Source organism: Podarcis muralis, chromosome 10, assembly GCF_964188315.1.
Source record: "Podarcis muralis chromosome 10, rPodMur119.hap1.1, whole genome shotgun sequence".
Taxonomy (NCBI): Eukaryota; Metazoa; Chordata; class Lepidosauria; order Squamata; family Lacertidae; genus Podarcis; species Podarcis muralis.
The window spans coordinates 75,335,427-75,363,379 of record NC_135664.1 but is presented as its reverse complement, the minus strand read 5'-3'; the positions used below and the strand labels follow the sequence as shown (position 1 = coordinate 75,363,379).

Genomic DNA, 27,953 nt, shown 5'->3' with positions numbered 1-27,953 from the left:
CCCCCCTAACCCGTGGATTTGCGCCCCCTAACCTGTGGATTTGCCCTAACCCCAGACGTTGCACCCGGTGTGGCCGGCCACCCCTGCACCCCCCACGCTACGCCACTGTGTCAAGCCAGGTGTCACCCATCTTGTATTTGTGCCTCTCATTTTTTTTGCCCAAGTGCAATACTTTACATTTCTCCCTGTTAAAATTCATCTTGTTTGTTTTGGCCCAGTTCTCTAATCTGTCAAGGTCGTTTTGAAGTGTGATCCTGTCCTCTGGGGTGTTAGCCACCCCTCCCAGTTTGGTGTCATTGCAAATTTGATCAGGATGCCCTTGAGTGCATCATCCAAGTCGTTCTTAAGGAAATTAGCCCTGGGTCCTCACTGGAAGGACAGATCTTGAAAAGATTATTTTAAAAAATAAATCAATTTGTGGCTGGCCTGATCAAGCGTTGCTTCCTCTGGTTAGCCCCACTGGAACTCCAGTTCTTTCCAGACCCTGGGGTCACTAGAGGACTGGTGGCTCCTCCTGGCAAATGGCCTGGTGCGCGCTGGATCACCGGTCCTTCTTTGGCCCCCCCCCCCCTTGAATCTGGGCAACCGAAGGTCCCATCTGGGGTGCCATCTGTTGTAAACAAAAGCTGCCCTTCTTCCCTTATGGGGGACACAAGAGTATTGCTTCTCAGTATTCTCTGGTGTGCTCCCCTCACACGTAGAAAAGGAGGAGGACCCAGAACAAAGGTGTCCCTGCCTTTATATAGACATTTTAAATTCCCTGCCCTGGAGCTCCAGACCACCCAACCATACATCATACATACATCACAGAAGGGGCGTAACCCAAGACCACCCCCCACATACATCATACCTACATCACAGAAAAGGTGGTCTACAACAGAAATTTGAATGTTGTCATTTTTCCTGTCTGCCAGGTTATCTGATAATGGCTTATCTGATTCCCTTTCCTGGTAGTCTGGCCATTCCTTTGAGATGGTGATTTCCCAATTCCTGAGACAATGGGAAGGTTCCCTCACCCGCTCCCTCCTTGCAGAGAAAACGTTTGGTCAGTTTGGGAGTCTAAATGGTTTCAGGGCAGTCTTCCTGTGCTGCTCCAGACATGGGGTCTACATATCTATGTATGTGCTTGCTTGCTACATTTATGAACATTTATTATATATATAAGACCTTAATTTTTTTATTACACGATTCATCCAGTCCAGCCTTTCGCATGATGAATTCTGCATATAAGTTAAATAAGCAGGGAGACAATATACAGCCTTGTCGTACTCCTTTCCCAATTTTGAACCAATCAGTTGTTCCATATCCAGTTCTAACTGTAGCTTCTTGTCCCACATAGAGATTTCTCAGGAGACAGATGAGGTGATCAGGCACTCCCATTTCTTTAAGAACTTGCCATAGTTTGCTGTGGTCGACACAGTCAAAGGCTTTTGCATAGTCAATGAAGCAGAAGTAAATGTCTTTCTGGAATTCTCTAGCTTTCTCCATAATCCAGCGCATGTTTGCAATTTGGCCTCTGGTTCCTCTGCCTCTTCTAAATCCAGCTTGCACTTCTGGGAGTTCTCGGTCCACATACTGCTTAAGCCTGCCTTGTAGCATTTTAAGCATAACCTTGCTAGCGTGTGAAATAAGTGCAATTGTGCAGTAGTTGGAGTGTTCTTTGGCACTGCCCTTCTTTGGGATTGGGATTCATGTGTTGCAGGACCCCCCCCCAATCATTCAGTTTGTACAAACACCACACACACACACACACACGAGACATACGCAATGCTTCTGTTATAAATTCATAGAAAATCAGCCATACATCGGATCTGCACAGTTCCACTTTTATTTTACACTATGAGGGAAGAACTATCAAAGGGGGGAGACTTGACACAAGGCAGCCATAATTCCCCAAGCGTACAAACACGTCCGCAACGCAGACGAAGGTGATTGAATATATGGGACTGGCAGAGATGACTGGCAGAATCCGTGACCAGGGGAAAGAGACAGTGGAAGAAGACTGGAAGAAATTTAAAATATATCTTAAAAATTGTTGTAAAATTGAGGAGTGTTAAAATGTCAAGGAATTGGGAAATAGAGAATTGCAGCTGTAATTAATAAGTTAGAGAAGAACTTAAAAGAAAATGAATTGAATAATTAGTTAATTGGAGGAGTTGCTGAACAAATGTAAAACAAGGATGCAGAAAAGGGGAGGCATGGGGAAGTCCGGGAAGTAAGGTGTATGAAAAAAAGGTTATGAAATTATACATGTTTATATGTTTGTATGTTTGTGTAGTGTGTATTGTTTGTGTTTATTTTGTGTTTGGAAAACCAATAAAAATTTATTAAAAAAAACAAAAACAAACACGTCCGCAACGTCCGCAGATTTCTCCCTTGACACATGGAATCCGCTTCTGGCTACAATTGTATCGGCTGCTTTTCTGAGCCTCTTGGCTGTTGTGCCTGGACGGGGCCTGTGTCCACGGTCCTTGTCCTGGCCTTAGTCAGAGGCTGGGGTGGGGAGCTGGGGTTTGGGGGGGGGGTCGTTTAGCTGCCCCCCGTTCCTGGTTTGAACAGCACCAAGACCTAAAAGACGGAGGGATCTAAGCTCGTGGGGTGGGGGAGGGGAGGATGTTGCAATGCAAACCTTGTAGGAGGGACGGGACCCACTTGGCAGCTGGATCTCCGGGATCAGCCCCTCCCCCGCTCTCCGATCCACTAAAGGAAGAGGAGAGGGGGGGAACTTTCTCCTCCCCCCTCCTCTATACCTCCCCTCCCCTCCCGGCACATCCTCCTCTCACCCCGCCCCCACTATCCCAAATCCCTCCCCCAATACATTGCTCCTCCTGCTCCTCCTCCAATCCGGCTTCGCGGAAGTGGAGCTTCCACTCCGGATTGCACCCGGGGCAAGGCAAGTAATTTGCCCCCCCTAACCCGTGGATTTGCGCCCCCTAACCTGTGGATTTGCCCTAACCCCAGACGTTGCGCCCGGTGTGGCCGGCCACCCCTGCACCCCCCACGCTACGCCACTGTCTCAAGCCAGGTGTCACCCATCTTGTATTTGTGCCTCTCATTTTTTTTGCCCAAGTGCAATACTTTACATTTCTCCCTGTTAAAATTCATCTTGTTTGTTTTGGCCCAGTTCTCTAATCTGTCAAGGTCGTTTTGAAGTGTGATCCTGTCCTCTGGGGTGTTAGCCACCCCTCCCAGTTTGGTGTCATTGCAAATTTGATCAGGATGCCCTTGAGTGCATCATCCAAGTCGTTCTTAAGGAAATTAGCCCTGGGTCCTCACTGGAAGGACAGATCTTGAAAAGATTATTTTAAAAAATAAATCAATTTGTGGCTGGCCTGATCAAGCGTTGCTTCCTCTGGTTAGCCCCACTGGAACTCCAGTTCTTTCCAGACCCTGGGGTCACTAGAGGACTGGTGGCTCCTCCTGGCAAATGGCCTGGTGCGCGCTGGATCACCGGTCCTTCTTTGGCCCCCCCCCCTTGAATCTGGGCAACCGAAGGTCCCATCTGGGGTGCCATCTGTTGTAAACAAAAGCTGCCCTTCTTCCCTTATGGGGGACACAAGAGTATTGCTTCTCAGTATTCTCTGGTGTGCTCCCCTCACACGTAGAAAAGGAGGAGGACCCAGAACAAAGGTGTCCCTGCCTTTATATAGACATTTTAAATTCCCTGCCCTGGAGCTCCAGACCACCCAACCATACATCATACATACATCACAGAAGGGGCGTAACCCAAGACCACCCCCCACATACATCATACCTACATCACAGAAAAGGTGGTCTACAACAGAAATTTGAATGTTGTCATTTTTCCTGTCTGCCAGGTTATCTGATAATGGCTTATCTGATTCCCTTTCCTGGTAGTCTGGCCATTCCTTTGAGATGGTGATTTCCCAATTCCTGAGACAATGGGAAGGTTCCCTCACCCGCTCCCTCCTTGCAGAGAAAACGTTTGGTCAGTTTGGGAGTCTAAATGGTTTCAGGGCAGTCTTCCTGTGCTGCTCCAGACATGGGGTCTACATATCTATGTATGTGCTTGCTTGCTACATTTATGAACATTTATTATATATATAAGACCTTAATTTTTTTATTACACGATTCATCCAGTCCAGCCTTTCTCATGATGAATTCTGCATATAAGTTAAATAAGCAGGGAGACAATATACAGCCTTGTCGTACTCCTTTCCCAATTTTGAACCAATCAGTTGTTCCATATCCAGTTCTAACTGTAGCTTCTTGTCCCACATAGAGATTTCTCAGGAGACAGATGAGGTGATAAGGCACTCCCATTTCTTTAAGAACTTGCCATAGTTTGCTGTGGTCGACACAGTCAAAGGCTTTTGCATAGTCAATGAAGCAGAAGTAGATGTCTTTCTGTTTTGTTTTGTTTTTTAATAATTTTTATTAATTTTCCAAGCATATAATAAAAACAAACAATCAAACAAAACATACAAACATATAAACATGTATACTTTCATAATCTTATCTTCCTACACCTTGCTTCCCGGACTTCCCCATACCTCCCCTTTTCTGCATCCTTGTTTTTACCTTTCTTCAGCAACCCTCCAACTGATTAATTAATTCACTTTCATTCTAATTTCCTTAACTTATTGTTTACAGCTGCAATTCTCTATTTCTTAACACCTTAACATCTCATTACACTTCAATTTTACAACAATTTTTAAGGTAAATTTGTGTGAGCCCCCCCCCCCCGCCTGCTTCTCCCGGAAGTGGAGCTTCCACTCCGGATTGCTGCTCCGCCCCGTGGCTTTAGGGGGGGCGCTTTCGGAAAGGGGAGGGAGGAGGCAGGGGACCCCCCCCCCCGTGGATGCTGCAGGAAAGGAAAGGAGAATCGGGAGCGAGGACAAAAAGGTAAAGGGATCGCGGGGGAAGGAGGGGGGAGAAAAGGACCCAGAGACCCCCGCCAGCTCCCCAAAGCGCCTTCCGTGGGCCCCACTGGAAGGGCCTGGGTCCCTGCATGCGTGCTGTTAAGGGGGCTCTCCTTGGCAGGGGTGGACGTGGGGCGCCCACCCACGAGGACTCCCCGGCCCCGTTTCCCCCTTGCAGGCATCCCTGGGGCCCTGTGGGATCTGCACGGAGAAAGGCGGGCCATGAAAGGGTTAATGGGTGCGGGAGACGCCTGGATAGAGACCCCCCTGTCCCTCCCCATCTCATCTTGGGGACCCCTCCGGATGGAGAGATGGGTCGCGCATGGCGAGGGGTGAGCCGCGCCAAGGGGGCCAATGGGTGCAGGGGAGACTCCGGGGGAGAGGGAGGGGGCCTGTTAGTGTAAAGCAGAGTTTCGTGCCCAGCAGAAGGATGAGGAGTACGTACTACATACTCAATATTGCTTTATTTACAGTTCAAAGCTGGTATATTACAGAAAGACATCTTGCCTCTGCAGGAGCAGAGAATGCATCCTCTCTCCTCAACAGCTTGGAGAGAATCACACAGTGAAACTGCAAAGAACAGTGAAAAACAGGAAACCAGTGTACGTCACATCCAGCCTCCCTTTCCCGTGAGAAACTCCAACAGTACAGACTGTGGAATGTAAACACCTGTCTCGTGACAAGCCCTTTCGCTGCACAGTGAAGGAAAGCAGAAACCAACATCCTCCCCCTTTCTGTGAACATCACTGGGCAGCGTGTTCGTACAACATCAGTACAAACCCAACTTCTGCACATAGGTACAGTGTTGATCCCTTGATACAATCTTGGACAATACATCAGCAGGAATTTCATTACCTGGCATATAGGACACCGTTACGAGTCCCTTCTGAATACATTCCCTAGCATGCTGCAACTTTAATTGCAAGTGCTTCGTGCTTTGCTTACAACCTTCAGACTTCAGCAAAGCCAAACATGCTTTGTTGTCCTGGTAAACCTGGATTGGACATTTGACAGGAATTTTCATATCTTTGCACAATTGTACCAACCATTCACAATCCTTAAGTGAATAAGACAGTGCATTCAGTTCAGCTTCACAAGTACTTAAGCTAACTGTTGTTTGCTTCTTGCATGACCAATCAAACAGACCCTGATTGTACATGTAGCAAACTCCAGACGTACTTTTCCTGTCTGTAGTGTCACTTCCAAAACTTGCATCTGCAAATATCTCAAGACCACCAGACTTCTGATTGTTAAATCTCAGTCTGTAATGCATAGTGCCTTTCAAATACCGCGCTATGCGTTTCAGAACTTTCCAATCCTTGACACTAGGATTGTTGACTTGTCTGCTTAGCAAATTACAGCTAACAGCAATGTCTGGTCTTGAACATCTGGCAATGAAGTTTAGCTTGCCTAGCACACTTCTGTACAGTGTAGTGTCAGAAATTGCTTCTTCAGTGTTATCTACCTGATAACCTGTTGTCATCGGTGTGTCTACAGGGTTAGCATCCATCAGGTTTAGTTTGCTTAACACATCAGCAATTTTCCGTGACTGGTGTACTAGAATGTTACCATCTTGATCTCTCTCTATTTCCAGAGATAGGTAGTTGTTTACCTCACCAAGATCTTTCATGTCAAAGTGCTCTTTCAGTTGAGCTAGGGCGTTATTGTACATTGCGACATCTTTCCAAAAGAATAATAAATCATCAACATAAAACAAACAGTACAGTTTCTTTTGCCCCTCCTCTTTGACAAATACACATGGATCAGCTTTCCCTTGCTGAAAACCTAGAGAAAACAATACTTCAGTGAGTTTTGTGTGCCAACACCGTGCACTTTGTTTGAGACCATAAAGGGATTTCTTCAGAGCACAAACAAATCCCTGTTTTACCTGTACGCCATCAGGTGGAAGCATATAAAGTGATTCATCTAGAGATCCGTACAGAAAAGCTGTATTTATATCATGGTGACTAATGTGTAGATTTTCCTCTGCAGCTAGCTTGAGCATAAGCCTAATGCTTTCATACCTCACTGTGGGTGAGTAGGTCTCGTGATAGTCTTCACCTGGTACCTGTGCAAAACCTCTGGCTACCAATCTGGCTTTGTGTCTGACTATCTTGCCATTTTGATCTGTCTTCGCTTTGAAGACCCATTTGCTTCCAAGCAGTTTCATTCCTGGAACTACCGGAACTAGTTCCCATGTTTTGTTCCTTTCCAAGGAATCAAGCTCAGCCTTCATGGCATTTAACCATGGCTCAGCTTCCTTTGAATCCAAACCCTGGATTTCTTGGAAACTTGAAGGTTCAAATACCTTCTTGGAGCTTTTAACAGCTGTTACTGCTATCGTAGCAAACTCATCTGCAAATCTCTTTGGAGGTTTGCCTTTTGTGGCTCTCTGTGACCTACGAATTAGCCTTAAGTCTTCAACACTCTCCTCTTCCTTCTTAGGAGAAAAACGTCCTATTGTGAACAATGGTTCCTCCAATTCTTCTCGATCAGAGCTTTCAGAGGGTCGCATAGAGGCTTTCGCACTCTTGAAATCCTCTGAATCACCCGATTCAGTTTCAGATTCAGACTCAGAACCTTCATCAGTGGGTTGTTGTGGTTGCTTTTGACTATCCTCAGTCTCATCACCGTCATCAGGATAACATTGGAAAATTCCCACATTCTCCCCCCACTTTGCATTGTACTCAACACTTCTCGTGAGCTTAATTGTCTTAGAGTCAGTCATCATTATTCTGTATGACCCTTTCTGATAACCTAGAAAGATACCATGCAATCCACGCTTGTCTAACTTGGAGTTTTGTGGTGAGTGAATCCACATGTCAGAACCAAAAATTTTCATGTGTTTGATGTATGGCTTCTTGCCAAACATCTTCTCATAGGGGGTACAACCAATCGCTGAAGATAACCTGCGATTGTAACTGTAAACAAAACACGAGAGAGATTCGGCCCAATAACTCTCTGGAAGATTGGCATCATGCAGCAAGGTTTTTAACCCTTGAAGCAATGTCTGATTTGCCCGTTCCGCAAGTCCATTCTGCCATGGCGAGCGAGGACTAGACAAATCGTGTTGAATTCCTTTCTCAGTCAGAAAAGCTTCAAACTGCTGAGAAGTGAATTCTCCCCCGCGATCACTGAAAAGAGTCTTTATCTTCTTACCATGCACATTTTCCAACCAAGCACAGAATTCCTTGAACCTAGGAAAAGCCTCTGATTTCTGCTTGAGATTGTACACAAAAATATACCTAGAAAATGCGTCAATGAGAACCATGAAGTACCTATTTCCACCCAAAGAGGGCGATAGTGGTCCAACCAAATCAGCATGAACAACCTGGTATGGTTCCGTAGCTTGCCTACTAGACACCTTACCTTTCGCAGCCATTTTCACCTTGTTTGCTGCGCATGCTTTGCACTTCATGTGGTACCTGCAGGGTTTAATAGTCATACCTTCAACCAAGGCAGGCATTTTAGATACTGCCTCAAAATGCAAATGTCCAAATTTTCTATGAAAATCATGAATACATTCTGCATGCAAACTTTTGTTAGAACCTGCAATGCAACAAGTGTCATCCTGCACAACATCATCATAATACAAAACAAATAAACGATCAACATATTCAGCATGCAATACATAATCATTTTTCTTTGTGATGATGCACTTCTTGTTCTTGAAGAACACGTCAATGTTCCGCTCATTCAGCTGTCCAACGCTGAGAAGATTATGTTTGGCGTCTGGCACGTAAAGGACATTCTGTATCGATAAGTCCAAACTGTGAAGAACAACAGTTCCGTAGCCTTTACTGGGAATAGTGTGGTCATCCGCCTGGTGAATCGCACCTTCCTGCGGTGTAAAAGACACAAATAGTCTCTTATCGTTGCACATGTGGTGGGTCGCCGCTGAATCAACAACGAAGAAAGATCTAGACGTCTTCTGGACCTCTGCAACCTTTGGAGTGAAGCGTGAAACCATAGCCTTGTGCTGCGTTGTCCTGGACACCGGACCTTTGCCTTTGCCTCGGCCTTTTCCGCGCGATGAGCTTTCGCTGCGCTGCTCTGTCTTGGCCTTGGGATATCTGCATTCCCTCTTCATATGGCCTAGACGTCCACACGAGTAGCATTTCACTGCCTTCAAAGCTTTGGCGCCATCTGGTGGTTCCACTGCACTATGGGATGACGTCTGTGAAGTCTCCCCCTTGCCCATGCAGCTAGCACCCCGGCGATCCGCTTCATTTAAAACCACGGCAGTAACAAAGTCCACTGTCAGCTGAGCTGTTGGCTGCACAGCAATCTGGGTTGCAACAGACTCCCAACCTGAACCCAAAGATTGTAGTATCATGAAAGAATACACAGCCTCTGGAAAGTTGAGTCCTCTCTGTTGCAGCTCATGTCTCAGATTTTGCATCTCCATCAGATGTAAACGCACATCTCCACCTTCAGCAAGAGCCATATTATGCAGCTTGTTAAAGTAAAACATAGTCGATCCAGCTTCTGTCCTTAAGTGAGCCTCTCTCAAAGAGTCCCAAATTTCTCTGGCTGAGGTCTTATCACGCAATAGACAGAGCTCTTCTGGGGACACTATCAATGTAAGAGTTCCCCTTGCTTTAGAATCTTTAGCTTCCCATGCATCTGTAACTGGAACTGGGGGGGTGTCTGTAATCACCTCAAACAAACCCTCTTTCCGCAGAATTGCCTCTGCATACAGAACCCAGTCGGCATAGTTTTTCTTGTTGAGCTTAGGAATCCCACAAGCATCCTGAAGGGCCATCATGACTCTGGCGTTAGCCTTCAGCGTCATATATGCTGCTTTAAATCTTGCTGCGTCACTGCTGCAGCTGCTTTGTTCCAAAAGCGCACTTAAAAGTTACTTTCGATTTCCCCAGCATAGTAACTTGTGCCTGGGAGCCTTTTGCCTATTCCCGGCAAAACGGCTTTAAAAGTTCAAAGTCCAGCCATAAAGCCATTAACTAGAAGCTGGCAGGCTGCCCGGAGCAGTAGTACATACCTCATCAATCATGTTTACACGCAGAGCAGATTCCGATCCGATCTGTCCCTCTGCATTCCGATCCTTTGCCGGCACTCCGATTCGACTTCTGGGCCCATAACCACGTGTTAGTGTAAAGCAGAGTTCCGTGCCCAGCAGAAGGATGAGGAGTACGTACTACATACTCAATATTGCTTTATTTACAGTTCAAAGCTGGTATATTACAGAAAGACATCTTGCCTCTGCAGGAGCAGAGAATGCATCCTCTCTCCTCAACAGCTTGGAGAGAATCACACAGTGAAACTGCAAAGAACAGTGAAAAACAGGAAACCAGTGTACGTCACATCCAGCCTCCCTTTCCCGTGAGAAACTCCAACAGTACAGACTGTGGAATGTAAACACCTGTCTCGTGACAAGCCCTTTCGCTGCACAGTGAAGGAAAGCAGAAACCAACAGGGCCAAGGGTGGGGGGAGCCGGGGCGGAGCATCCCCGGGGCAAGGAAGCACAGCATTGGCAGGGGGGGGGGAGAGGAAGACCAGTCTTTGGGGAGACATCTCCATCATGACGCCCACGAGGAATCTCCGGAGGGGCCGCCTTGGCTTCTCCTTCCCGCCCAGGAATCGACCCCCCCTTCAAGGCGACCAGGGAGGGATCCCTGGAAAGTGGGGGGTCCAGTCCCCCCACCCCTTCCTTCCTGCAAGCTCCATCCTCTTCCCACCCCATAAGCCCCTGCCCTGTCCAGACGCAGCAATTCTGCCCAGTCCAACCTCTGGTCCCCTGGAGAGGAGAGGAAATCCCAAGAGGAAGAGGGAAGGGGGGAGGCCTTCTCAGAAGCGGCTCTTTGTTTCCGCAATCCCACCCAGGAAGCAGCCAGAAACCTTTTCCTCTCTCTCAGGCTTCTATTTTCAAGTGTCCTTTCCACTGCCTGCTTCATTGAGGATGAGGATAATGTACACCTCTCATCAGAAACAGGGGTGCAGAGTCCATGGAATGGCTCTCAGGGCTGATATAGAAGTTGCACCTCAAAAGCATTTCTGTTCCCCCTATTCTTTGTAGGCAATGTCAGAGTGACTGACAAGCTGAGATACAATCCTTCAGCATCCGATGACAGTGACTGCATGAATCTTCCCAGTCAAAGGAGCCATTTTCATGATAGACAGTGCCTGGGGCTGGAGGCTCTACACACTGGGTGTGCCTGTGCAGGCCAAAGACTGCCAGTATTAGCAGAGGTGAGGTGTTTGACCTTCCCAAATTTACACACTGTATGTGAATGAGAGTTTGTGGGTGGGATTATCGTTTACGGCAACCCTGTGATTTTCTCCACCCATAACATTTCATGAGCTGATATTGCAGTACAAATTCCAAAATAACTAGAAAAAATCACAATGTAATAAGAATGATTGTAGTATTTATATCCTGTCCATCTGGTTTGGTTTCCCCAGCCACTCTGTTCAGCTTCCAGTACAGTGGTACCTCAGATTAAGTACTTAATTTGTTCCGGAGGTCCGTACTTAACCTGAAACTGTTCTTAACCTGAAGCACCGCTTTAGCTAATGGGGCCTCCTGCTGCTGCCGCGGCGCCGGAGCCCAATTTCTATTCTCATCCTGAAGCAAAGTTCTTAACCTGAAGCACTATTTCTGGTTTAGCAGAGTCTGTAACCTGAAGCGTATGTAATCTGAGGTACCACTGTACACATAAAAGACAGTAAAACATCAAACATTAAAAACCTCCTGACACAGGGCTGCCTTCTGCTGTCTTCTAAATGTCAGATAGTTGTTCATTTCCTTGACATCTGATGGGAGGGCGTTCCACAGGGCGGGCGCCACCACCGAGAAGGCATTCTGCCTGGTTCCCTGTACTCCCACTTCTTGCAGGGAGGGAACCAGCAGAAGACCCTCAGAGGAGGACCTCAGTGTTCAGAGTGAAGGATGGGGGTGGAGACGCTCCTTCGGGTCTATAGCGCCAAGGCTGTTTAGGGCTTTAGGTCACAGATCTTGCTCCTCCATAATGATCTCCAAGACTGACATATAGTTAGCAGAGTAGAAGAAAACACTTAGAGGCAGCAAAAAATTCATTCAGCAGAGAAATTAAGTAATGAATCCAAAAAATCGCAAAAACGTAACTTACAGTGAAACCCTAACTTAGTATATCAAAACAGCACTCAAGTAAGAAACACACAAGCAGAGTAGAGAATAGCAGAATACGAAGTGGGACCAGGCGCCTTTCAATACTGCTATTTATAAACAATTCAGTGTCAGAGTAACCTTGGGACTGGATACCAAGCTTGGCTCACTCCAGTTTGAGCCAGCTTCTTCTGGTTCCCAAAACAAGGAAGGTTCAGCATAATCTCATTACAACTTATTCCACCACCTGCTCTCAGCAGAAAGGAAACTCCCTGATCAGCTAAAACAGGGGTCTGCAACCTTTAAGACAAAAAGAGCCACTTGGACCCGTTTCCGAAGAAAAACAAACAAACTGGGAGCCGCAAAACAAGCCAAATGTAAATAACCACACATTCTTCCCCTTCCCCCATTCTCTCTCTTTTCCCTGAGTCTATTTCAGATAGCAAAGAGGGGTATGGTACCTCTCATATCCATTTTTTGCAAAGCACCATGTGCATAGAGGGCATTATACAAATTAATACATAGAAAAGTGTCTGTCCCTCCCTGCAGTTCAACTCCCTCTCTTTTTACTAACAGCACATATCCATTCCTTCTGCTGGTGCAACTTTCTCACCATTTCTACATAGCAGCATTTATAAACCAGTGCCAGAGAAACTGGATGAAAGGAAGGTGAGAGGGAAGAGATATGAATATTTATGTGTGTATACACAATTACAGGTTTGAAGCCAACTTAAAATAAAAAGAGCTGGTAAGCAAAGGAATCTGTGGTGCTTTCCATGGGATCCGGGGACATGTCAGCTAATACCCTTCCCTTTCTTCTTCATTTGCTTGTCTCTGCAGCAAATCTCGAGGGGGAAGGGAGAAGGGCAGGAATTGCAGAGGCACGAGAGAACGGGGGAAATCCCGCATGCAGGATTTTGGTGCCTAACAGCCCCCCTGCCTCTGCAATTGCTCTCGTGCTCCCCCACCTCTCCTGCTGGCTACCTCTGGACCCCCTCCTCGTCCCTGACATAATTCACCCCTTCCTCCCTGACAGGGAGGGCGGGCCCATTTTGTGGTTCACCTCAGGTGCTCTCCCTCAACTGGGCGGCCACTCAGAAGCAAGGCACGGAAAAGGATCCCGAAGCACACACCCCCCCCACAAACACACACAAAAACCCCACCCCGCCATTCCCCTCGAGCGCGCACGCTCTCTCTCCCTCGCCTCAGGTGCCTCATGCGCAGGGCTGAGGAGAGCGTGGCCTGGGTGGGCGGCTCTCGAAGTCGCGCGGCGCGCGGGGCCTGAGGGTGGGCGGGCTGCCGCGACGGCGAAAGCAAGCGCGCCTGCGTGTGGCAGGTGCCGGCGGTGGCAGTGGCAGCCACGTCCACCTGAGGGGAGAACCGTCGCTGCGCCCTAGCGCACCTTCCTGCCACCGCCCTCCTCCTCTTCCTCCTTGCTCCCTGCACCATGAGGGAAGAGGCGCCGCCGTGAGCTGCTCGGCCGCTTCCTCACCGTCCTCCAGACGAGGCATCCCCCTCGCCACCGCCCATCCTACCCTGGGGGAAGCTATGAGCCATGAAGCTGCCTGGCAGAACTTCCCTCCGGCGGCAGAAGCAACAGCAGCAGCAGCAGCCCTTCTCTGGCCGCTGCCGCCTCCTCCTCCATCCCAGCAGCCGGCGCCTCTCGAGCTCCGCTGCCGCCGCCGCCTTGCTTTGCCCGGCTCGGCTGCCCAGCTCCATCCCCCTCCTCTTTCTGGCGCTTCTGCTTTTCTGCTCAGGGTCCCCGAGGATCTGCGGAGCCGCAGCAAAGGTGTAAAAGAGCCGCATGCGGCTCCGGAGCCGACCTCTGAGCTAAAATATTCCAGCTAGAGAAAACATCAGCTTTGACTCACACAGAGTAAAACCAACAGAACCTTCTTGAACCAATAGACTAGGAATGATCTCTACACATTAGATCAACAATTTTCTTTTCCTGAAAAATGCAGCCATGACACTTACAGGTCAACACCAACAGTTTGAATTGCGCTTGGAAATGCACTGGGAGCCAGGGAAGATCCTTTAGGACCAGTGATATGTGGTCTAGGCGGCTGCTCCCAGTTACTAGTCCAGCTGTCACATTCTGAATTAGTTGCTGTTTCTGTTTCACCTTCAAAGGTAGCTCCATGTAGAGCGCATTGCAGTAGACCAAGCAGGAGGTAACCAGAGCATTGACCACTCTAGTGACACAGTCTGCAGGCTGGTAGGGTCTGCCTGCCACCTGTCCCCCAGGGACAGTGCTTCTGTCTTGTCAGGATTCAACCTCAATCTGTTAGCCGCCATTTATCCACAAACCACCAAGGCCACCAACACAGGCCATTCACTATCTTCACTGGTTCCAATTTAAAATATAGGAAGAGCTGGGTATCACCCACATGCCTCTGAACACCCAGCCAAAAACCCCTGATGATCTCTCCCAGCGGCTTCATATAGATATTAAAAAGCATGGGGAGAGGACAGAGCCCCGAGGCACCCCACAAGTGAGAGCCCAGGGGTCTGAACAGTCATCCCCCAACACCACTTTCTGGACATGGCCCAGGAGGAAGGAGGAGAACCACTGCATAGCAGGGTCCCCAGCACCACTAGAGGGTAAAGAAGGATACAATGGTCAAAGGTCTCCAAAGCCGCTAAGAGATCCAGCAGAACCAGGAAAGAGCTTTCCCCTCAGACTCTAGCCCATAGAAATTACACTCTGGATTTCTGTAGGTTTTCCTCTATAGCATTTTATTCTCCTGAAGATGACTCAAGAGGAAGCGAAGGAGTGCACCAAAGTATTACGACTAGAGTTTTCCTTCTTGAGGAGCTCCCTTCCCAGGTTGACGAGCCCCATCTGCCCTTCACTTTCCTCTGCAAAATGGGCAGAATCTGCCTTCTTGACTGTGGGATTCACTGTTGTTCTCATCCTCTCCATCCACCAGGGCTGCCTTCACCTCAACAGAATTCCCTAATACACCAAGGATTTGAGACCCATCAGCTATCCTCACCTGGTTTAGCCAGCCAGTTGAAGCCGTTCCTGGGATTGTGGCCCCTATTCCATCCTGACAGCTTCTGGAAGAAACAGATGAGAGCTGAGTGCAGGGTGGGGACCAATGGTGGATAAATTACCTCGTAAGGTGCATGACATTTCACCCACCAAAGGTACTAACACTCCGCTAACACCCCATGACATCGTATGATTATGATCTTTAAGACAGAACAGGAATAAATTCATGTCCTGAGAAATAACACAACTTCAGGCCATTAGTGAATCAATACTACATTTCCAAGGTACTACATATTCCACTAAGTACAGTTTATCATTTTGCCCTGAATATCCTGCTTTTCAGTGTCATTTTAGGATAGTCCTGTGTCAAAAGACGGGCACGAGATCAGACAGCACATCGTTCTTTAAAAAATCAAGCTGCTTTATGAACATTGGTTGAGAATTAGGAAAGTTGCTCATGAATTACTATCATTTGACATGGCAATTTCATTTCCTGAAAGTTGGGAACATGGGTAGGAGGTGAGGGAATGTAGGAGACGTTGAAATAGGAGAAGGTACTAATGGAGCTTGATGTGTTCTCTTTCCCTTTGTTCTCTTCCTTGAAATCAAAACAGGATTCCCTTTCTTCCCACTCTGAAGAAGGAGATGGAGAAGACAGTCAAAACTCTAGAGGATTGGGTACCTGTCCCACCCATTAGGAATAGAAATTAAAATGTGCGAAATGCGGACAATGCATCATTGAATGAACACACATAGTTCACATCAACGACCTCCAACAGGGGAGAAACCATTTAATGGTATGGAGTGTGGGAAACGTTTCACTGATATTGGAAAACTTAGAACACATCAACGGACTCACACAGGGGAGAAACCATTTAAATGCCTGGAGTGTGAGAAGAGTTTTAGTATTAGTGGAAGCCTTAGAAGACATCAACGGACTCATACAGGGGAGAAACCATATAAATGTATAGAGTGCGGAAAGAGCTTTAGTGATAATGGAAACCTTAGAAGTCATCAACGGAATCACACAGGGGAGAAACCATATAAATGTATAGAGTGCGGAAAGAGCTTTAGTGATAATGGACACCTTAGAAGTCATCAACGGACTCACACAGGGGAGAAACCATATAAATGTATAGAGTGCGAAAAGAGCTTTAGTCATAATGGAAGCCTTAGAGCACATCAACGGACACATACAGGGGAGAAACCATATAAATGTATAGAGTGCGGAAAGAGCTTCAGTCAGAATGGAGACCTTAAATTACACCAGCGGATTCACACAGGGGTGAAACCATATAAATGTATAGAGTGCGGAAAGAGCTTTAGTCATAATGGAAGCCTTAGAACACATCAACGGACTCACACAGGAGAGAAACCATTTAAATGCCTGGAGTGCGGAAAGAGCTTCAGTCGGAGTGGACCCCTTAGAAAACATTGGCAAACACATGACGGAGAAATTGTTTAAATGTATGGCGTGTGGTAGGAGCTGCAGTCAGAGTGGAACCCTTGATTCATGTCAACAAACTCACACAAAACACAAACCTTATAAATATCAGGAAAGTAGATAGAGGTTCAGTCCTAGTGGAAGTTCTAAATCAACAGACTCACAGACAGGAAGAACTTTAGGAGTTGAAACCCTACAAACCATCAAGAAACTCAAAGAGGAGAAGCAGCTTAAATGAAAAGATTGCAAAAAGCGCTTTATTTACAATGGAGTGTTTAAGGAACATCCAGGGACTCTCACATGGAAGAACCCATTTTGATGTCTGGAGTGTGGGACATCTTCCTCTCGGAGTCCACTCTTTTCTTCACAGAAATGAACTCAGCAGGAAATCAGTCATTAACACATGTTGTGTATGCGAAGTTCTGGAATTTATGTGTAAAACTGTATAGTAATGAAATATTGAAGGCAATGTCAAACAATGTGATTATAATCTAAGATGTAAAGTACCTTTTGATAGAGAAAGGGTTAGGGTTTATCTGGATTTCTGGTGGTCAGTGAGGATTAGGGCTGGGCGATATATTTTTTCATATTGGTTTCTAGACCACATCATGATAACCTTCCAAAAACAATTGATATGGCAAAACCCCACAGATCACCATGTCTGGGATGCTCATTTGCCTGGAAGCAGCCAGGAGAAAGCTTTACTTTGTGAAGCCCCAGCAGATGCCGAGTTGCTGACTTCCCTCCAAAACCACATGAAGGGAAACACACCTCCATTGCCCTGTGTCCTTCCAGCCTCTTTCCTCCCTTGCTCCCTTCTGCCGGTTTGTGTGCCTGACTTAGATATCCTGTGTGCTGTATTTCTTTACGGCTGAAACTGGATTTGCTCTCAGGAGCTAAGTTTTGTGCCTCACTGGGGGCCCAGGGAGAACTGTATGCTTTGAAAACTCAGTTACCGTAAATTTCGCTCCATAACACGCAGATTTTTCCTCCTAGAAAGTAAGGGGAAATGTCTGTGCGTGTTATGGAGCGAATGCCTACAGATGGCGGGGAATCTGCTGCAGTTGTGAGCAGTCCGTGGCTCGCTTTAAAACAGCAAAGCGGGTGTAAGCGGCTCCTGTCAGCTAGCGGAGCCGGGGAAGAGGGAGAGAAGCAGAGCGGGAGTTGGCTGCGTTAAAACAACCCCGTCCTCTATGTCCCTCTCTCCTCCACACTGAGCTGCTAAGTAGCAGCAAAGCTTTTCAGCCAGCCTAGCCGGGAGGAGGGAGAGAAGCAGAGCGGTGCTCTCTGTCCCTGCCTGCAGTTTTTTGCTGCCCGATTTTGGATTAGCCACTGTAGGGGCTGTGTGTGTGTGTGTGTGTGTGTGTGTGTGTGCTTGAGCTATCGTTCTCCTCCTCCTGCTTCCCTTTCACTCTCCCAGCGCCCCTGCGCTCTCCTCCGACTTTAGAATTGACACTCTGTGTGTCTGTGTGTGTGAGAGAGAGGGCTCCTTCTCCTTCTCTTGCTTCTGTTCACTCTCCCTGCGCGCCTGCGACTTTAGAATTGACACTCTGTGTGTCCGTGTGTGTGAGAGAGGGCTCCTTCTCCTTCTCTTGCTTCTGTTCACTCTCCCTGCGCCCCTGCGACTTTAGAATTGACACTCTGTGTGTCCCTGTGTGTGAGAGAAGGCTCCTTCTACTTCTCTTCCTTCTGTTCACTCTCCCTGCGCCCCTGCGACTTTAGAATTGACACTCTGTGTGTCTGTGTGTGAGAGAGAAGGCTCCTTCTCCTTCTCTTGCTTCTGTTCACTCTCCCTGCGCCCCTGCGACTTTAGAATTGACACTCTGTGTGTCTGTGTGTGTGAGAGAGGGCTCCTTCTCCTTCTCTTGCTTCTGTTCACTCTCCCTGCGCCCCTCCGACTTTAGAATTGACACTCTGTGTGTCCGTGTGTGTGAGAGAGGGCTCCTTCTCCTTCTCTTGCTTCTGTTCACTCTCCCTGCGCCCCTCCGACTTTAGAATTGACACTCTGTGTGTCTGTGTGTGTGAGAGAGGGCTCCTTCTCCTTCTCTTGCTTCTGTTCACTCTCCCTGCGCCCCTGCGACTTTAGAATTGACACTCTGTGTGTCTCTCTGTTTGTGAGGGCTCCTTCTCCTCTTGCTTCCTGTTCACTCCCCCAGCGCCCCTGCGACTTCAGGGCCAGTTCTCTCTCTCTCTCTCTCTCTCTCTCTCTCTCTCTGTGTGTGTGTGGGTGTTTTGACCTCACTGCGCTTGTTGGGGGAGAGTGTTGGTCGCAATTTTTCTTGATTTGTCTCAGAGTGGTTACTATCATGGTTTCCTTGCCGGGGAGGAGGGAGAGACGAAGAGCCTGCTTGTTCTAAAGGAGCAAAGCCGGAGAGGAGCCTCTCCTGCTATTAGCAGCATCCTTCTCCAACCCCCCATGCGTGCTTCTTGTCCCTTGAGTTCTTTTCCTTCCCTCCCCACTTAAAACATGGTTACAAAGCACGGATCCACATGGATCCTCAGGATTTTTGCACTAGGTCACCCCAAATTCACCATCAGATCACATAGCATATCCACGGCTACAGCCTGCACCAAAAAACACGCGCACCCACTGTTTCATGGGACCACAATGGCGCAAAAACGTGGTTACAAAGCATGGATCCACATGGATCCTCAGGATTTTTGCATTGGGCTACCCCAAACTCACCGTCAGATCACATGTCTGTGGCCAGAGCATGAACCACAAAAATCATACATCCACTGTTTCGTTTAGAATATATTTTTCTTGTTTTCCTCCTCTAAAAACTATGTGCGTGTTATGGTCAGGTGCGTGTTATAGAGCGAAAAATACGGTAACTATTACTGAAGAAGTCCTTCATCCTCTGTGTGTGTTTTTGACCTCAGTGTGGGAATTGCTCTACACATGGCCCCTACCCTGCCGATACTTGGCTCATGCCCTGCAGTTGCTGTACTCAAGCATGCAAGATGGGTGCATCTGTGTGTGACTTGCTTTTGCACCAAACTCTCTCACCCCCACCACCACATGATCTCTGAATACTGCTTCTTCACTAGACCTTCTCCCTGCCTCCTACGTGTTCTGAAGAAAACTTAAATTACTGTAATTTAATGGGAGATTTTCCCCATGCCTTATTGCAAGAGGGGGAAGGAGGGGCTGCAGGTACCAGGGAAGTCTCCTGGGGGGCCATCTTCACTCATGAACCCCATGGGGCAACCCCAGAGCTCCTGCTTATTCTGGGGTTTGGGGAAGATAGTATTTTTCCATAGTCCCAGAAATTATCATTCTTCCTCCAGAGGACCAGTGTGCATATTATTATCATACATATTTTACTGTTGTTGCTGCTGCTGCTGCTGCTGTCATGGACTGGCTGGGTGAAAGGGGGGGAGGCACCAGCTGGCGGACCCACAAGGGAAGAAGGCTCGGAGTCCGGGTGTTGTATGCCCCCAAAGGCTATCAAATCTCCTAGGTCTGACCAATGAAAGGTTAATTTGGTGTTCGGGGGGGGGGGGAGAATCCAGGTGCGAGGCTGCTCAGCCACCCAGCTCATCGGGCAGAGCCCGTCGGTCCCTGGGGAATAAAGGAAGGAGTCCAGCCACCAACCGGAGCAAATAGCTGTAGATCAAAGTTTATTGCGCAACAGGTTGAAAGAGGAATTGAACCCCGAGGATGGGGTGACAAGGACTTTAAAAAGTTTCTATCTTATCCCAGCATACAGTTCGTGGAGCATCATTGCTACATCAGAAAAGGGGAGGGTAATACATGATTCATATGCCTGTTGTCTTTGTCCATGGAGTTTTCTTGGCAGGGATACTGGAGTGGCTTGCCGGTTCCTGCTCCAGGTGGATCACATTTGGTCAAAACTCTCCACTATGACCTGTCCATCTTGGGTGGCCCTGCACGGCATAGCTCATAGCTTCTCTGAGTTATTCAAGCCCCTTCGCCACGGCAAGGTCGTGATCCATGAAGGGGCAGTGATCCATAAAGCCATGGTTTTCCCAGTAGTAATGTATGGAAGTGAGAGCTGGACCATAAAGAAGGCTGATCGCCAAAGAATTGATGCTTTTGAATTATGGTGCTGGAGGAGACTCTTGAGAGTCCCATGGACTGCAAGAAGATCAAACGCATCCATTCATAGAATCATAGAGTTGGAATAGACCACAAGGGCCATCGAGTCCAACCCCCTGCCAAGCAGGAAACACCATCAGAGCACTCCTGACATATGGTTGTCAAGCCTCTGCTTAAAGACCTCCAAAGAAGGAGACTCCACCACACTCCTTGGCAGCAAATTCCACTGTCGAACATCTCTTACTGTCAGGAAGTTCTTCCTAATGTTTAGGTGGAATCTTCTTTCTTGTAGCTTGGATCCATTGCTCTGTGTCCCCTTCTCTGGAGCAGCAGAAAACAACCTTTCTCCCTGCTCCATATGACATCCTTCTATATATTTGAACATGGCTATCATATCACCCCTTAACCTCCTCTTCTCCAGGCTAAACATGCCCAGCTCCCTTAGCCGTTCCTCATAAGGCATCGTTTCCAGGCCTTTGACCATTTTGGTTGCCCTCCTCTGGACACGTTCCAGTTTGTCAGTGTCCTTCTTGAACTGTGGCGCCCAGAACTGGACACAGTACTCCAGGTGAGGTCTGACCAGAGCAGAATACAGTGGCACTATTACTTCCCTTGATCTAGATGCTATACTCCTATGGATGCAGCCCAGAATTTGTGCCTCATCTTGTATTTGTGCCTCTCATTTTTTTTGCCCAAGTGCAATACTTTACATTTCTCCCTGTTAAAGTTCATCTTGTTTGTTTTGGCCCAGTTCTCTAATCTGTCAAGGTCGTTTTGAAGTGTGATCCTGTCCTCTGGGGTGTTAGCCACCCCTCCCAGTTTGGTGTCATCTGCAAATTTGATCAGGATGCCCTTGAGTCCATCATCCAAGTCGTTCTTAAGGAAATTAGCCCTGGGTCCTCACTGGAAGGACAGATCTTGAAAAGATTATTTTAAAAAATAAATCAATTTGTGGCTGGCCTGATCAAGCGTTGCTTCATCTGGTTAGCCCCGCTGGAACTCCAGTTCTTTCCAGACCCTGGGGTCACTAGAGGACTGGTGGCTCCTGGCAAATGGCCTGGTGCGCGCTGGATCACCGGTCCTTCTTTGCCCCCCCCCCCTTGAATCCAGGCAACCAAAGGTCCCATCTGGGGTGCCATCTGTTGTAAACAAAAGCTGCCCTTCTTCCCTTATGGGGGACACAAGAGTATTGCTTCTCAGTATTCTCTGGTGTGCTCCCCTCACACGCAGAAAAGGAGGAGGACCCAGAACAAAAGTGTGCTTGCCTTTGTATAGACATTTTAAATTTCCTGCCCTGGAGCTCAAGACCACCCCTCCATACATCATACATACATCACAGAAGGGGCGTAACCCAAGACCACCCCCCACATACATCATACCTACATCACAGAAAAGGTGGTTTACAACAGAAATTTGAATGTTGTCATTTTTCCTGTCTGCCAGGTTATCTGATAATGGCTTATCTGATTCCCTTTCCTGGTAGTCTGGTCATACCTTTGAGATGGTGATTTCCCAATTCCTGAGACAATGGGAAGGTTCCCTCAACCCCTCCCTCCTTGCAGAGAAAACGTTTGGTCAGTTTGGGAGTCTAAATGGTTTCAGGACGGTGTTCCTGTGGTGCTCCAGACATGTGGTCCACATATCTATGTATGTGCTTGCTTGCTACATTTATGAACATTTATTATATATATAAGAGCTTAATTTTTTTATTACAGGATTCATCCAGCCCAGCCTTTCACATGATGAATTCTGCATATAAGTTAAATAAGCAGGGAGACAATATACAGCCTTGCCATACTCCTTTCCCAATTTTGAACCAATCAGTTGTTCCATATCCAGTTCTAACTGTAGCTTCTTGTCTCACATAGAGATTTCTCAGGAGACAGATGAGGTGATCAGGCACTCCCATTTCTTTAGGAACTTGCCATAGTTTGCTGTGGTCGACACAGTCAAAGGCTTTTGCATAGTCAATGAAGCAGATGTCTTTCTGGAACTCTCTAGCTTTCTCCATAATCCAGCGCATGTTTGCAATTTGGTCTCTGGTTCCTCTGCCTCTTCTAAATCCAGCTTGCACTTCTGGGAGTTCTCGGTCCACATACTGCTTAAGCCTGCCTTGTAGCATTTTAAGCATAACCTTGCTAGCATGTGAAATGAGCGCAATTGTGCGGTAGTTGGCACATTCTTTGGCACTTCCCTTCTTTGGGATTGGGATTCATGTGTTGCAGGAAGCCCCCCCCCCCCAATCATTCAATTTGTACAAACACCACACACACACACACACACACACACACACACACACGACATACGCAATGCTTCTGTTATAAATTCATAGAAAATCAGCCATACATCGGATCTGCACAGTTCCACTTTTATTTTACACCATGAGGGAAGGACTATCAAAGGGGGGAGACTTGACACATGGCAGCCATACTCCCCCAAGCGTACAAACACGTCCGCAACGTCCGCAGATTTCTCCCTTGACACATGGTATCCGCTTCTGGCTACAATTGTATCGGCTGCTTTTCTGAGCCTCTTGGCTGTTGTGCCGGGACGGGGCCTGTGTCCACGGTCCTTGTCCTGGCCTGAGTCAGAGGCTGGGGTGGGGAGCTGGGATTTGGGGGGAGTCGTTTAGCTGCCCCCCGTTCCTGGTTTGAACAGCACCAAGACCTAAAACACGGAGGGATCTAAGCTCGTGGGGTGGGGGCGGGGAGGATGTTGCAATGCAAACCTTGTAGGAGGGACGGGACCCACTTGGCAGCTGGATCTCCGGGATCAGCCCCTCCCCCGCTCTCCGATCCACTAAAGGAAGAGGAGAGGGGGGGACTTTCTCCTCCCACCTCCTCTATACCTCCCCTCCCCTCCCGGCACATCCTCCTCTCACCCCGCCCCCACCATCCCAAATCCCTCCCCCAATACATTGCTCCTCCTGCTCCTCCTCCAATCCGGCTTCGCGGAAGTGGAGCTTCCACTCCGGATTGCTGCTCCGCCCCGTGGCTCTAGGGGGGGGGGGCGCTTTCGGAAAGGGGAGGGAGGAGGCAGGGGACCCCCCCCCCCCCGTGGATGCTGCAGGAAAGGAAAGGAGAATCGGGAGCGAGGACAAAAAGGTAAAGGGTTGGGGGGGGAGAGGGGAGAAAAGGACCCGCAGACCCCGCCAGCTCCCCCAAGCGCCTTCCGTGGGGCCTGGATCCCTGCACGCCTGCAGCGAAGGGGGCTTTCCTTGGCAGGGGAGGACGTGGGGCGCCCACCCATGGGGTCCCAGGAGGACTCCCCGGCCCCGTTTCCCCCTCGCAGGCATCCCTGGGGCGCGGAGAAGCGGGCCAGGAAAGGGTTAATGGGTGCGGGAGACGCCTGGATAGAGACCCCCCTGTCCCTCCCCATCTCATCTTGGGGACCCCTCCGGAGGGAGAGATGGGTCGCGTATGGCGAGGGGTGAGCCGCGCCAAGGCCTCCGGGTGCAGAGGAGACTCCGGGAGAGAGGGAGGGGGCCAAGGGTGGGGGAAGGAGGGAGGGGAGCATCTTTGGGGAAGGAAGCGCAGCATTGGCGGGGTGGGTGGGGAGATAGGAAGACCAGTCTTTGGGGAGACGTCTCCATCGAGGGGCTGCCTTGGCTTCTCCCTCCCGCCCAGGAATCGGCCACCCCTTCAAGGCGACCAGAGAGGGATCCCTGGAAAGTGGGGGTCCAGTTCCCCCACTCCTTCCTTCCTGCAATCTCCATCCTCCTTCCACCCCATAATCCCCTGCCCTGTCCAGACACAGCGCTTCTGCCCAGTCCAACCACTGGTCCCCTGGAGAGGAGAGGAAATCCCGAGAGGAAGAGGGGAGGGGGGAGGCCTTCTCAGAAGCGGCTCTTGGTTTCCGCAATCCCACCCAGAAAGCAGCCAGAAACCTTTCCCTCTCTCTCAGGTTCCATCTTTAAGTCTCTTTTCCACTGAGGATGAGGGTAATGTACACCTGTCATCAGAAACAGGGGTGCAGAGTCCATGGAATGGCTCTCAGGATTGATACAGAAGTTGCACCTCAAAAGCATTTCTGTTCCTCTTATTCTTTCTAGGCAATGTCAGAGTGACTGACAAGCTGAGATACAACCCATCATCATCCGATGACAGCAACTGCAGGAATCTTCCCACTCAAAGGACCCACTTTCATGATAGACAGTGCCTGTGGCTGGAGGCTCTACATACCGGGTGTGCCTGTGCAGGCCAAAGACTGCCAGTATTAGCCCAGGTGAGGTGTGTGACCTCCCCAAATTTACAGAATGTATATGAATGAGATTTCCTGGGTGGGATTATAGTTTACGGCAACCCTGTGATTTTCTCCACGCATAACATTTCATGAGCTGATATTGCAGTACAAATTCCAAAATAACTACAAAAAATCACAATGTAATAAGAATGATTGTAGTATTTATATCCTGTCCATCTGGTTTGGTTTCCCCAGCCACTCTGGGCAGCTTCCAGTACAGTGGTACCTCAGATTATGTACTTAATTTGTTCCGGAGGTCCGTACTTAACCTGAAACTGTTCTTAACCTGAAGCACCGCTTTAGCTAATGGGGCCTCCTGCTGCTGCCGCAGCGCCGGAGCCTGATTTCTATTCTCATCCTGAAGCAAAGTTCTTAACCTGAAGCACTATTTCTGGTTTAGCGGAGTCTGTAAGCTGAAGTGTATGTACTGTAATCTGAGGTACCACTGTACACATAAAAGACAGTAAAACATCAAACATTAAAAACCTCCTGACACAGGGCTGCCTTCTGCTGTCTTCTAAATGTCAGATAGTTGTTCATTTCCTTGACCTCTGAAGGGAGGGCGTTCCACAGGGCGGGCGCCACCTCCAAGAAGGCCTTCTGCCTGCTTCCCTGTACCCTCACTTATCACAGAGAAGGGACCAGCAGGAGGACCTCAGTGTTCAGAGTGAAGGATGGGGGTGGAGACGCTCCTTCAGGTAACAGGGCCAAGGCAGTTGAGGGCTTTAGGTCGCAGATCTTGTTCTTCCATAATGATCTCCAAGACTGACATATAGTTAGCAGAGTAGAAAAAAACACTCAGAGGCAGCAAAAAATCCATTCAGCAGATAAATTTAGTACTGAAGGCAAAGAAGCATAAGAATCCAAAAACTGAATTTACAGTAAAACCCTAACATAGCATAGCGAAACAGCACTCAAGTAAGAAAGACACAAGCAGAGTAGAGAATAGAAGAATAGGAAGTGGGACCAGGCGCCTTTCAATACTGTAATTTATAAACAATTCAATGTCAGAATAACCTTGGGACTGGATAACTAGCTTGGCTCACTCCAGTTTAAGCCAGCTTCTTCTGGTTCCCCAAACAAGGAAGGTTCAGCATAATCTCATTACAATTTATTCCACCCCCTGCTCTCAGCAGAAAGGAAACTCCCTGATCAGCTAAAATGTTCCAGCTAGAGAAAACATCAGCTTTGACTCACACAGAGTAAAACCAACAGAACCTTCTTGAACTAATAGACTAGGAATGATCTCTATACATTAGATCAACAATTTTCTTTTCCTGAAAAATGCAGCCATGACACTTACAGGTCAACACCAACAGTTTGAATTGCGCTTGGAAATGCACTGGGAGCCAGGGAAGATCCTTTAGGACCAGTGATATGTGGTCTAGGCAGCTGCTCCCAGTTACTAGTCCAGCTGTCACATTCTGAATTAGTTGCTGTTTCTGTTTCACCTTCAAAGGTAGCTCCATGTAGAGCGCATTGCAGTAGACCAAGCAGGAGGTAACCAGAGCATTGACCACTCTAGTGACACAGTCTGCAGGCTGGTAGGGTCTGCCTGCCACCTGTCCCCCAGGGACAGTGCTTCTGTCTTGTCAGGATTCAACCTCAATCTTTTAGCTGCCATTTATCCGCAAACCACCAAGGCCACCAACACAGGCCATTCACTATCTTCACTGGTTCCAATTTAAAATATAGGAAGAGCTGGGTATCACCCACATGCCTCTGAACACCCAGCCAAAAACCCATGATGATCTCTCCCAGCGGCTTCATATAGATATTAAAAAGCATGGGGAGAGGACAGAGTCACGAGGCATCCCACAAGTGAGAGCCCAGGGGTCTGAACACTCATCCCCCAACACCATTTTCTGGACATAGCCCAGGAGGAAGGAGGGGAACCACTGCATAGAAGGGTCCCCAGCACCTCTAGAGGGTTCAGAAGGATACAATGGTCAAAGGTCTCCAAAGCCACTGAGAGATCCAGCAGAACCAGGAAACAGCTTTCCCCTCAGACTCTAGCCCATCAGAGATCATCACGCAGCACAACCAGGACAGTTTCTGTTGCATGATGAGGCCTGAATCCCAACTGGAAGGATCATGGTGGCAGAAGCTTTCCTGGTCCTGCACCCCCAAAAGCTCCAAGCACAAGACTTTCATTAGCTTTGAAGGGGCCATCGGATACTTGGTGATCTTTTCTTCAAAAGACAAATATTCTGAATAATTTTTATTTGATGTATGATATAAACAGCACTTCTGTTTTACATATTCCACATTGGAGAGATTTTGATACACAGGTCTGAGTTCATCGCTCCCCCTGAAACTGCTGTGTTAGCAGTCCTGCCAGCCTGGACAGTGTGTTTGGGGGTTCAGGGCTGCCTAGACAACAAGACCCCCTTCTCAGCCTGGCTTATATGGTCCCAAGGAAAGCAGAGCAGTATGTTAGGGACCAGCTTGGCTGCAGGAGTGAGTGGAAGGAGGTGTGCAGGACACCATCCAACCATCTTAGAGAGTCCACTCTGGATTTGTGTAGGTTTTCCTCAATAGCTTTTTCTTCTCCTGAAGATAACTCAAGAGGAAGCGATGGAGTGCACCAAAGTATTATGACTAGAGTTTTCCTTTTTGAGGAGCTCCCTTCCCAGGTTGACGAGCTCCATCTGCCCTTCACCTTCCTCTGCAGAATGGGCAGAATCTGCCTTCTTGACTGTGGGATTCACTGTTGTTCTCATCCTCTCCATCCACCAGAGCCTGCCTTCACCTCAACAGAATTCCCTAATACACCAAGGATTTGAGACCCATCAGCTATCCTCACCTGGTTTAGCCAGCCAGTTGAAGCCGTTCCTGGGATTGTGGCCCCTCTTCCATCCTGACAGCTTCTGGAAGAAACAGGTGAGAGCTGAGTGCAGGGTGGGGACCAATGGTGGATAAATTACCTCGTAAGGTGCATGACATTTCCCCCACCAATGGTACTACCGCTCCCCTAACACCCCATGACATCATATGATTATGATCTTTAAGACAGAACAGGAATAAATCCATGTCCCCAGAAATAACACAACTTCAGGCCATTAGTGAATCAATACTACATTTCCAAAGTACTACATATTCCACTAAGTACAGTTTATCATTTTGCCTTGAATATCCTGCTTTTCAGTGTCATTTTAGGATAGTCCTGCGTCAAAAGACGGGCACGAGATCAGACAGCACATCGTTCTTTAAAAAA

The 27,953-nt window shown here is 48.2% G+C and overlaps 2 protein-coding genes across 2 annotated transcripts in view; both read left to right on the top strand.

Moving 5' to 3' along the window:
- Positions 1–27,953, top strand: part of LOC144329065 (uncharacterized) — a 46,606-nt gene that overhangs the window by 6,576 nt on the left and 12,077 nt on the right. Inside the window, exons 2-4 of the mRNA XM_077935582.1 lie at positions 10,922–11,094; positions 14,923–15,142; positions 15,602–16,420. Of these exons, the coding sequence (XP_077791708.1) occupies positions 15,730–16,420 (691 nt within the window). The 5' untranslated portion in view covers positions 10,922–11,094; positions 14,923–15,142; positions 15,602–15,729. The remainder of the gene's footprint in view (positions 1–10,921; positions 11,095–14,922; positions 15,143–15,601; positions 16,421–27,953) is intronic.
- LOC114605381 (uncharacterized) overlaps positions 21,851–27,953 on the top strand; it is a 66,466-nt gene continuing 60,363 nt past the window's right edge. The window contains 3 exon segments of the mRNA XM_077935579.1: positions 21,851–23,598; positions 24,546–24,718; positions 27,476–27,619. The gene's annotated coding sequence lies outside the window, so the exon portion shown is untranslated.